Here is a 10,927-nt window from a genome sequence, read left to right as displayed (position 1 = left end):
GCTGTTATGGTTTGAATTCACGAACAAAGAGTGAACCTGCAAAATTTTAGTCCCCGCCCTCAACTCCAATAAAAGCAAACCCTCATGTCCTCTCCCCCGCACCCCACCATGTCACTGTGTGCCCCAGGTGTGCTGTGTAATTTCCAGATTCTGTGAGTAATAAACCTTTATTTTTTTTAAAGTTTCCTGATGTTTATTGCTGAAGTTCATCTCACAATCATAATAAGAACTATGAGGACTGGTCCGGACACAACATTGATTAGTGATAGGCTGAGATCAATACAAAACAACTCATCTACAGCTAATTACCTCCCAAAGGTCTTGCCTCTAAATACCATCAAATTAGGAGTTAGCATTTCAACATATGAATTTGGCAAGGATACAAACATTCAGTTTGCAGCAGTGTGTGTGTCTGTGTGTATGTGTACACACGCACACGCGTGCGCACGGGTGCATGCATAAGAGAAACATGGGGCTAGGATGTGAAGAGTTATATAAACCAGGAAGTTATGTCATAGCTCTCAACTTTAACACAAGATTCTGCCCCAACTGTGAGGCAATTTGACTTTCAGGGAAATTTTTAAAATATCACAAGAATCCAGCAATTTTACAACTTTTACTTGATAAATTTTCCTCTACCTGGAGATTCCTTCATAGACTCACATCCATTTGTGGAGGCTCCAGTTCAGTCAGTTTGGGTTTTCTGTGGGTAGGGCTTGGATGCAGGGATGTGCTTTCCCAGCATCACCTGGTAGGACGTGGGGTCTAGTCCTCAGGCCTTCGAAACCTCAGTTCTTGATTTTTCAACTCTCTCATCGGCAGAGTTGGAGTTGGAAGCAAAATAATTTAATTTGGCTAACTCATTCTAAATAAGTAGCCAAGATCCTTATGTGGAGCTCTACTAAAGAGTATCTCATTTCATAACATTATTAAACAGAAAGTGATCCATGTGATGAACATCCTCCACAGATAAATAATTATTTGATGACATAGTCTGTCTTCTTTTCATTTTCCTGCACAGCAAGGTGAGGACTACTGTCATCTTAGCAGCTATTCCTTTCCAGAAACCCATCAGTGACTAGCCAAGCTCTGAACCCTAAGAAAAAGAGATAAATGTAAAATGGCAACTATTTTTGGCTCTCTTTAAATTGCCGAGTTATAACACAGGCTTAAAAAAATGCTGATTATACATCTAGGAACAGAAGTTTGGGCTGTAGCCCAGTAGACAACCTCTTACTCACCAAGTAAAACTGGTGGAAAAACTCCAGCTTAGTGACATTTAAACTTAATATCAAACTAAGAGTAAAGATTGCTGTCCAGGAGCCTTATTGCTAGAGCTATACACTGCCGCAGCCAGTGTAGCTTGGCACTTACGAGACCAGGAGGCCATCTGCAGTGTGGCAACCATTTTGCTATTATTCCTTCATTCTTGAGGTCTCTTTTTCCCTTTAGTAAAATAGATATAATATTTTCTTCCTATGAATCTACTAAACCAATCAATTGGACTAAAATTAGACTGATTTGAGGAAAAAATTCAGATTTCAGTGAGTTCATGTTTTATTTGGTTGCCTTCTATAACCCTCTTTTGGTCTGGCCTGACTCTTTCAATCCCACCTCTAAGACACACACACGTACACACATGCACACACACACACACATACACACACACACATGCACGCACACACACATACATACTACCATCCTAGACTTAGAGTGGCACACAGTGATGGTTACCATACCATTTTGTATTACTGTGCACAGAAACTCTAGAAAAAAATGAGCCCCACATCTTTTTAGCCACAGAAGGCTAATAAGATTTTTTTACAAAAAGAATATTTTATTAAATTTAAGATTTTTTTAAATTTTAAGATGAACCATTATTTTATTTAGTACTAGAAGAGGAAAACTGCTGCCAATTAAACCGAGACACAATGCTTTCTTTACTCTTTTAATTATTGTCAGTCTTCCTAGAAGTTTATCAATTTTATCTGTTTAAGTTTTCCAAAGAACTAGCTTTTGCTTCATAGATTTTCCCTATTGTTTTCTTATTTTCTGTTTCACTGACATATGCTCTTATCTTTATTAATTTTCTTCCTTCTGCTTGCTTTGGGTTTATTTTGTTCTCTTTCTAGTTTCTTAATGTAGAAACTTAAATTATTGATTTGATACTTTTTCTCATTTCTAATGTAAGCATTTAGTGCTATAAATTTCCCTCTCAGCAGTACATTAAATGCATTCTAAATATTTTGATATGTTGTTTTGTGAAGTTATTCAGTTCTATGTATTTAAAATTATCCTTTGATACTTTTTCTTTGGGGATTATTTAATTTCCGTACCTTTCTGCTGTTGATTTCTAGTTGATTCCATTATAGTCGGAAAAAAACACTATGTCTGATTTCAATTCTCTTAAATTTGTTGAGGTTTGTTTTATGACCCAGGATATGTGTATCTTGGTGAATGTCCCATGGGTGCTTGAAAAAATTATGTACTCTTCTTGTGATAGTAGAGTGTTCAAGATATATATGTTAGAATCTGTTGGTTGATAGTTGTTCAGATATTCTATATTTTTGCCCATTTTCTGTCAAGTAGTTCTATCAGTTTCTGAGAAATGAGTGTGGAAATCTACAACAATAATTGTGGATTTATCTTTCTCCTTCAGCTCTGTCAGTTTTTACTTCATGTACTTTGATGCTCTGCTGTTTGGTATGTGTACCCTTAAGACTGGCATGTCTTTCTGCTGGATTGACCTTTGTATTATTATATATGTAATAGGGATACCTCTTTGTCTCTAATAATTTTTTTCTGAAGTCTACTTATCAGATATTAATATAGCTACTCCTGTTTTTCTGTTATTGTTATTTTTTTTGTGTGCCTATCTTTTCACCACTTTTACTTTCAACCCATGTCATCAAATTTGAAATGAGTTTATTGTAGTCAACATATAGTTGGGTCATGAGTTTTATTTATTTTTCCAATCTCTGTTTTTTTTTTATTGCTGTATTTAGACATTTACATTTAGGTAATTATTGATATTATTTTAGTCTGACATTTTAGTATTTGTTTTCTCTTTGTTTCTTCTGGCTCTTACTTCTTAGCTTCCAGTGGATTAGTTAAACATTTTTGAGAAATTTATCTTGATTTATGTATAGTGTTTTTGAGTGTACCTCTACGTAGTTTCTTAGTGGTTGTTCTGAGTATTACAGTATAAATATGTGACTTATCAGTCTATGGTATTAACATTTACCACCTTGAGCAAATTGTGAAAACCTCACTTCTATTTAAATCTCTCTAACTTCTCCACTAAAAAAAATCATTACCTTGAATATCAAATGGTATTATAAGTTTTGTTTCAATCAGAAAATGTATTTATAAAACTCATGAAGAAAAGTATAGTTTATTGAATATACCCAGATTTCTGGTCTTTTTGTCTGTTTCTTCTTTCTTGATGCTCTAATATTTGTTCTTTTATTTACTTTCTGTTTGAAGATTGTTCTTTAATTAGTCTTTATGGGTAGGTCTGCAACAATTCCTTTAGTTTTCCTTTTTCTGGGAATGTTGTTATTTCCCGTTCATTCCTGAAGGATAGTTTTGCTGAATACAAATTTTAAGTTGACAATTCTTTTCTCTCAACACTTGAAAAATGATGTACCTCTTCTTTCTGATTGCCACATGTTTTGATGAGAAATCCTCTGGCATTCAAATTAGTGTTTCCCTATGGATAATATATTGTGTCTCTCAGGATGCTCTCAAGATTCTTTCCTTGTCTTTAGTTTTCAGAAGTTTGATCTGGTGTGGATTTCTTTGGATTTATTTTATTTGGAATTCACTAAACTCTTTAAATATGTAGCTTGGTGATGTTTGCAAAATTTGGGAAGTTTTCAAACTTTTATTTTCAAATTGTCTTTTGGTTCCAAGCTCTTTTTTTTTCTTTCTACTTTTGGGACTCTGATAATACCAATATTGAATTTTTTCTTTTTGTCCCACAGTTCCACAGTCTAGTTTTTCTGTTCTTTTCTTCCCTTCTCTCTTTCTCTCTCTGTCTCTTCTCTGTTGTTCAGACTGAGTGAATTCTATTGATATTTATTCAAGTTCACTGATTCCATTCTCTGTCATCTTCATTCTACTACTGAGCACATCCAGTGAATTTTCTTTAAATTTTTATTATATTTTTCGATTTATAATTTCCAGTTGGTTCTTCTATAACTCTAGGGGTTTTTGTTTGTTTGTTCTTTGTTTTTGCTGAGATGTCCTATTTGTTTCAAGATAATTTATAATTAATCATTAGATTCTTGTTGTTTTACTTGTTCTGTTTGGTTTATATGATTCCGCCAAGGCTTCTACTGATCTTTGCTGGTGCTAACTGTAGAATAATATAAAATATGTTCTTTTAAACCACCATGTGTAGTAATTTGTTATAGCAGAAAAAGGAATCTAATGTATGCATATATGTGTTTGAGTGTATATGGGGTGAGAGTGTCAATTAGAGTAATCATATTTTTGTGCATGCTTCTCACTCTACCTCTCCCTCTCTTTGCTTGATAATTCCAATGCGTCCCTTAGGATTCAGATTGGGGCATCTGCTCCTTGAAATCTCATGACTATTCCTCTCTCCCCAAGGCTGACTTGAGCAATATCCCTAGAGCCTCCATGGAATACTGGGTATATAATATAGCATTTTCCATTTTATATTGTAATCATCTGTATACATCTACCCAATCCCGTGGACCGTGAGCACCTTAAAGGTGAGGACTACTCTGTATTCTTGTGCCTAGGGCAGTATCTGGCAGATGGTCTTTCCTGAATAAATGTTTGTCCATTAAATTACTAAGCCTGAGTAATAAGAGAGTATTCCTCAGAAGCATTTGACATGTCTACTCACTTTCAGACCAAGCTGCAAAAATCATTACCACAAGGTAGTTTGGGAACTCTCTGATGATCCCTTATTTATGACTAATGCTAAGCATTTGTACTAGAGATGTGACTATGTCATAAGGACCTTCAGATATTTCCAATGATTCCAATCTAAATGCTAAATGATCTTAGGAATTGCATTACACAGAAATAATTCCAACAAAAATGAGAAGACTAATGTTCAGTAAAATTTAATGTCTTGCCCAAATCATGGATCTGGGACTCAAGTCCTTGTTTACTGGCTATGCTACACCACTTTTATCAACAACTCATTTCCACTTCTTCCCAGCCCTACCTCTGGCTAGAGTCTGCCTCATCCTTTCATTGTCTGCTTCTGTGAATGGTGACTGTTCCCTAATTGAGAATTGCATTTTCATTCAATTCTGCCTTTAGACTCAGCTGAAAATATAAAAATGTATAGAAATTGCAGCATGCTTTAATTCTTTTTCCAGAAAATATAAATTGGCAGAAAAACTTTTCCTTAAAATTTTTCCTAACTATAAAAGTATATACTTTGCATAGAAAATTTAGAAAATGCAGTGAAGAAATGTGTGAAAATGAAGACTAATACCACTCATTATTTTCCTACGTACAAATATCTACTCCCCCACCAGCTTTATTGAGAAATAATCGATATACATCACTGTATAAGTTTAAGGCATACAGTATGATGGTTTGATTTACATATATTGTGAAATGATTACCACAGTAGTTTCAGCTAACATCTATCATCTCATATAGATACAATAAACAGAAAAGACAAATATCTACTTTTAACATTTTAGGTCTATTTCCTTTTTTTCTATTTTTATTTTTCTATTTCAGGCATTTTTATATTGGGATAATAAAGGATTTATTCTTGTTCTTTTTCCACTTAATATTATATCATAGTTTTTCATTTCAATAGTGATTATTCTAAAACATTTTAATGACTGCATCATATTTCAGAATATGAAGATATTACAATTTATTAAATCATTCCATAATTTTGGACATTAGTACTATTTCAAAATTGTAACCCATTATATGCTGAAAGAATACATTAGTACGTAAAAGGCAAGTCATTTCTCTGAGTATTTCCTAAGAATAGATTCTTAGAAAATTTTTTGGATTCTTTGGATTCTTAGTAGATTTAAAGACATGATCATTGTATTTCATAGTTTCCTATTGCTGCCATAACAATTTAGCACAAATTTAGCAGCTTAAAACAGCACTCCTTTATTATTTCACAGAAGTCTGGCTGACTCAGCAGAGTACTCTACTTACGGCCTCCCAAGCCTCAAATCAAAGTGTTGATGCCCTGAGCTCTTACTTAGAGGCTCAGGAGGAGAGTCATCATCTTGGCTTATTTAAGTTGTTGGCAGAATTCATTTTCCTCTCAGTTTGCACATGGTCTCCTCCATCTTCAAGCCAGCAATGGCAGGTTGAGTCTCTGTCATGCTTTGAATCTAAGTTCAGTCGAAGAAAAGTTCTGATTTTAAGGATTTGTGTGATTAGATTACTCAAGATAATCTTATTTTAAGATCTTTACTTCAATTACATCTGTTAAGTCGTATTTGCCATGTAAAGTAACATATTCTCAGGTTCTAGAAATTAGGGTGTAAACATCTTTGGGGGGCCATTCTGCCTACTACAAACATTTTTAGGGATCTTTTAAAGTATTGTCAGAATGCTTTCCAGATAAGCTGAGCCAAGATTTCTGCCACCAGCATTGAATGAGAGTGCTCAGCTCCCTATACTCACCAAAACAGAATATTACTTTTTCTTTATCATAGTAATATGATAGGGAAAAACAATTGTATTTGTGTTTTTACTTGCATGTCTTCGATCATAGTGAAGTAAAACTGTTTATAAATACTCAATCACCAATCATTTTTTTTTTCTATGATTGCATGTCCATTGCCCATTCTTCTATTAGAGTCTTAGTATTTCTCTTATTGATTTTATTATCTCTTCACACATTAAGGATTTTTGGTATTATTTTGTAGTAGCTGGTGTTTTTAAAATTTATCCTTTAAAGTACAGAATTATTTTTCACTGTTATGCAGTTATTCATCATGATCTCTGTGATTTCTTCCATTGCGTTTTACTTTCACAGACAGCTATCAAATAGTTATTCCTAAAATGTCAACTGGTTGTTTTGGCTTTCATATTGAATTTTTTTTTTTCATTTTGGTGTATGGTGCAAAGAAAGGCTCTCAACTGATTTCTTTTTTCAACCAGTTTCTTCAACACTGTCTATTAAATAATTAGTACAAAATTTTTTATTGGGAAAAGATAGTCATGATGATGCATGCTACAGAAGCAAAGGCTCTACACATTCTGCTTCTACATGTGAAGAAAAATGCAGAGTCAAGAGAAAATGGTAGAATTTCCAATTTGGTAAATAAGAATTGAATGAAGTAATTTCTTTTGTTTCATTTATATATGTTTGTGACAAAGGCTCAGAAAACTAATAAAGTTGATTACTAGTAGCCAGAAATGGTTGTTGATGTCCTGGGCCTGTCTAGGTAGTACTGGGTCTCCTAACCAAGAGCCAAAGTAACTTAGAAAAAGTTATTTTTAATCAAATATCTATAGAAAACAATAACTAGATTAGCGCACATTAAGTAAAATTAACTATAAGGCAAAAAATATACACCCCCCCCACCAAAAAAAAAAGAAAAAAGAAAAAAAAGATGCTTACCTTCCAAATTTGAAAATCTAAACATCAATTATGGCAATACTATTCTAATTAATTTTATCTCAGTAAGACAGAAATTGCAGGACTTCAAGTTATAAAGACACAGCCTCAGAAACATGTAATTAAGACACCTTTAGGAATATGAGTAGGCATATCATAGACTGAAAAAATACATTTGCTATCTGACAAAGGGCATGTATCTAGAATATCTAAAGAACTCTGAAAAATCCACAATAAAAAGACCAACATTCTAACTTTAAAAATGGGCAAAATATTTGAATAGACACTTTACAAAAGGAAACATAAATGACCATTAAGCACATGAAAGTTTTCAACACTAGTCATCAAAGAAATGAAAATCACAATGAGATACTATTTCACACCCACTTGAAAGGCTATAAAGTATAAAATGCAATGTCAAATGTTGGCAGGGATACAGAGCAACTGGGACTTGTATATATTACTGGTGAAAATGAAAATTGTAGAACCACTTTAGCAAACTATTTGGAAGTTTTTGAGAAAGTTAAGCATACACTTACCATATGACCCATCATTCCCACTAATAGTTTATTTCTACCCAATCCTTAGCACTCCCATGTTGCTTTCCTTGCTCCTAAATCTTCCATATCTTCATTTTACTACTCTCGTGTTTCTTCTAGTCCCTCTTCTTCCATCCCAAATGAATTCTTCCTAATTAACCACAAAGAGACTCATTTCTTCCACATTTATTCTAGGAGATATATATGTAATGTCATAAATAAAAATGATTTAGAATTAGCTGTGTATTTTGCCAAAATAAGATGTCAACTATTCTCTTTGACAGCTAAAGATGTTTGTTATATGTCAAGAGTAAAAATGAAAATGAAACATATACTAAAATAAGGAAAACTATATTTAGATTAAAAAATTTTCTTGCACAAATAATTCATAGCCTTCAACAACAGAAAGAAAACTACATCAGAGTCATTTGAAGAGTTTATTTATTGTATACCAATATACACTTTCTGTAATAAAAAAGCCTTCCAGTACATTGAACCATCTTATAAATGAAATAAGAAAATAAAATTTTCATCTGTTTATAAATGGGGTTAAATTAGCCAGTATGAGAAACCGTATGTATGTCTGCCCTGCAGTCTATGTGAACTCATCTTGAAAATGGCTGTGAGGAAAAAATGGTGCTTTATTATTTGGCACATTAGTATTGCTCTTGAATATTTATAGAATTACACATGTTTTTTTCAAGTCAGTCATTTGAAATGTAAAGCATTCAAAATATATATAGATTTTATATAAAAGTTTTCCACTTTTTGGATTATTTGTTGATATTTACATTTAAATATATTCAGATTAAACTTCTTTTTTTTTAACACTTAGAAGCTACCTTTTTCCACTTGCTATCTTGATACACTCTTTAAATTATGACAATATATCTGAAAGATGCTATTTGGCAAATTTTTTCCGATAATGATAACCCACAAGTTATGATAGTTTCTAGTAATGCTCAATTTCCATAACAATGCACATTCTAGAAAAACAATTAAAATATGATTTAATATCATCATACTTATACTTCATACTTGGCTTTACTAAAATTTAAAATATATAACAAATGTTCTTGCTACTGATTTGAGAAAAAAAGTAGTGAACTCCAGAAATTACAGGCAGTGAGTACTTATTTTTAAATCCATTTTATGTCAGTCGTAGAAGTGAGCAAGAATAATAGTTTGCTTCTTTTTGCTGTGTTAGCACTTTTATTTTTATGAAGAACCACTCAATATTGTATTAAGTGGTAAATGAATGTCATCAAACACCTGTGCAAGCTAACGTGAGCTAAATGCCATTTTATACATGTTAAATGAACAACCTTAGTTTTAATAATTATTTGCAAATAGGAACTTATTTTCTTGTAACTGATTATAATATTGTTGTAAACAATGAAGAAGAGCATTACTGAACTATATATAACTTAGGCTTCAAATTTAAAATATCCCCAACAGACAGATACATACAAATGAATTTTTAGCCCATCAACTTAGTTCCCCGCTCCCACCCCCAATAATATAAATGTTTTGACTGCAAAGAAAGAAAACTACACATGTAAAATATAAAAATCAAATGTACTATACATTAAAATTCTGATGCCTACAGAATAAGATTATATATATAAACATATAGCAATCACAGTTTCCTGCACTGAATGTTTGTCAAATAAAAATGTATCAAACAATACTGGGTAGTGTATCGCCACATAAATCGTGGCTCTCTAAAAATTCTGAATGAGAATGGAAGACGAGAGGGAGAGCATTGTTCAATGATATAAGTATGACAAGAGGACTAGGAATAACATTAAAAAGCAAATGCTTCCAGAACAGGTAGTTTAGCTATTAGCATTATTTTTGTTGTTGCTCTATAATTTAAATAAAACCCCTCTCTATTATTGTTAGTTTACAAAATAAATCTGTTGAATAAAGAAATCACTAATTCAATGTCACAGACAGGATGGGTGAAATTTTCCTTTACTGTTGACAATAAGATGTACTAGCCTGGTGTCTGATCATTCACGTACCTTACAGGGACAGTTCATAGGACATGCCTTTGCTTCAGTTATTAAATAGACCCAGAGTATTTGATGCAAGATTAGGGGAAGGCGTTAAGTGGTGATAGCTTTGCCACCAGGACATTTTTGTTTGATTTTCGAGAATACAAGTATTTGGTACTTTTTTTGCAGGGGAAGGGTATTATCTGATTAGCTACACACGGTTACCCTTATTCTGCTTGTACAGTAGGAAAAATCCTCTCACACTGCTCTAGTAAAACCTAGGTAGAAATGTGCACCACAGACTTTAAACACATACACAATCATTCTTCACAAAAATGATGATTTTTCTTTTCCGAAGTTGCCTGGTGATGTTACTAGTAAATGTCTTTGGAATTCTCTTGTTATTTCCTATAAATAACATCCCAATCAAGATAACGTGCATGTCTTTTGGAGCATAATTTGCAACCATTTTTAGTAGAAAAAGGAAGTTTTTTTCCTTGGATTAGTGATGCTTGGGAATTGGGGGATTGTAAATCCAGTCAATTATAATGAGTGCCATGCTTCCAATCATGAAGATGATGCCAACCAAAAGAAAAATTATAGCCTGTAAGTCAGAGAGAACTTGTTAGGGGACACAGAAACCATACTTACTTAGCACACTTTGTGCTAAGTAAATAAACAGTAAATTGTTTACCTAAGGCAGCAATCTGATTTGCCTAGTGAATTGTATTATTCCTTATAGTTCAGATGTCCATGCCTAGTAGGTCAGTCAATTTAGAACCCTAGTTAGGGAA

At 33.0% G+C, this 10,927-nt stretch overlaps 1 protein-coding gene across 2 annotated transcripts in view; it reads right to left on the bottom strand.

The window, feature by feature from the left end:
- Window positions 1-9,918: 9,918 nt before the first annotated feature.
- Window positions 9,919-10,927, bottom strand: part of SLC38A4 (solute carrier family 38 member 4) — a 54,754-nt gene continuing 53,745 nt past the window's right edge. For both annotated transcript variants that reach the window (XM_006916861.2, XM_006916862.2), the window contains exon 16: window positions 9,919-10,737. In XM_006916861.2, the coding sequence (XP_006916923.1) occupies window positions 10,636-10,737 (102 nt within the window). In that variant the 3' untranslated portion in view covers window positions 9,919-10,635. The remainder of the gene's footprint in view (window positions 10,738-10,927) is intronic.

Source organism: Pteropus alecto, unplaced genomic scaffold, assembly GCF_000325575.1.
Source record: "Pteropus alecto unplaced genomic scaffold, ASM32557v1 scaffold196, whole genome shotgun sequence".
In the NCBI taxonomy this organism is placed as follows: Eukaryota; Metazoa; Chordata; class Mammalia; order Chiroptera; family Pteropodidae; genus Pteropus; species Pteropus alecto.
This window is presented reverse-complemented; position numbering and strand designations above follow the sequence as displayed.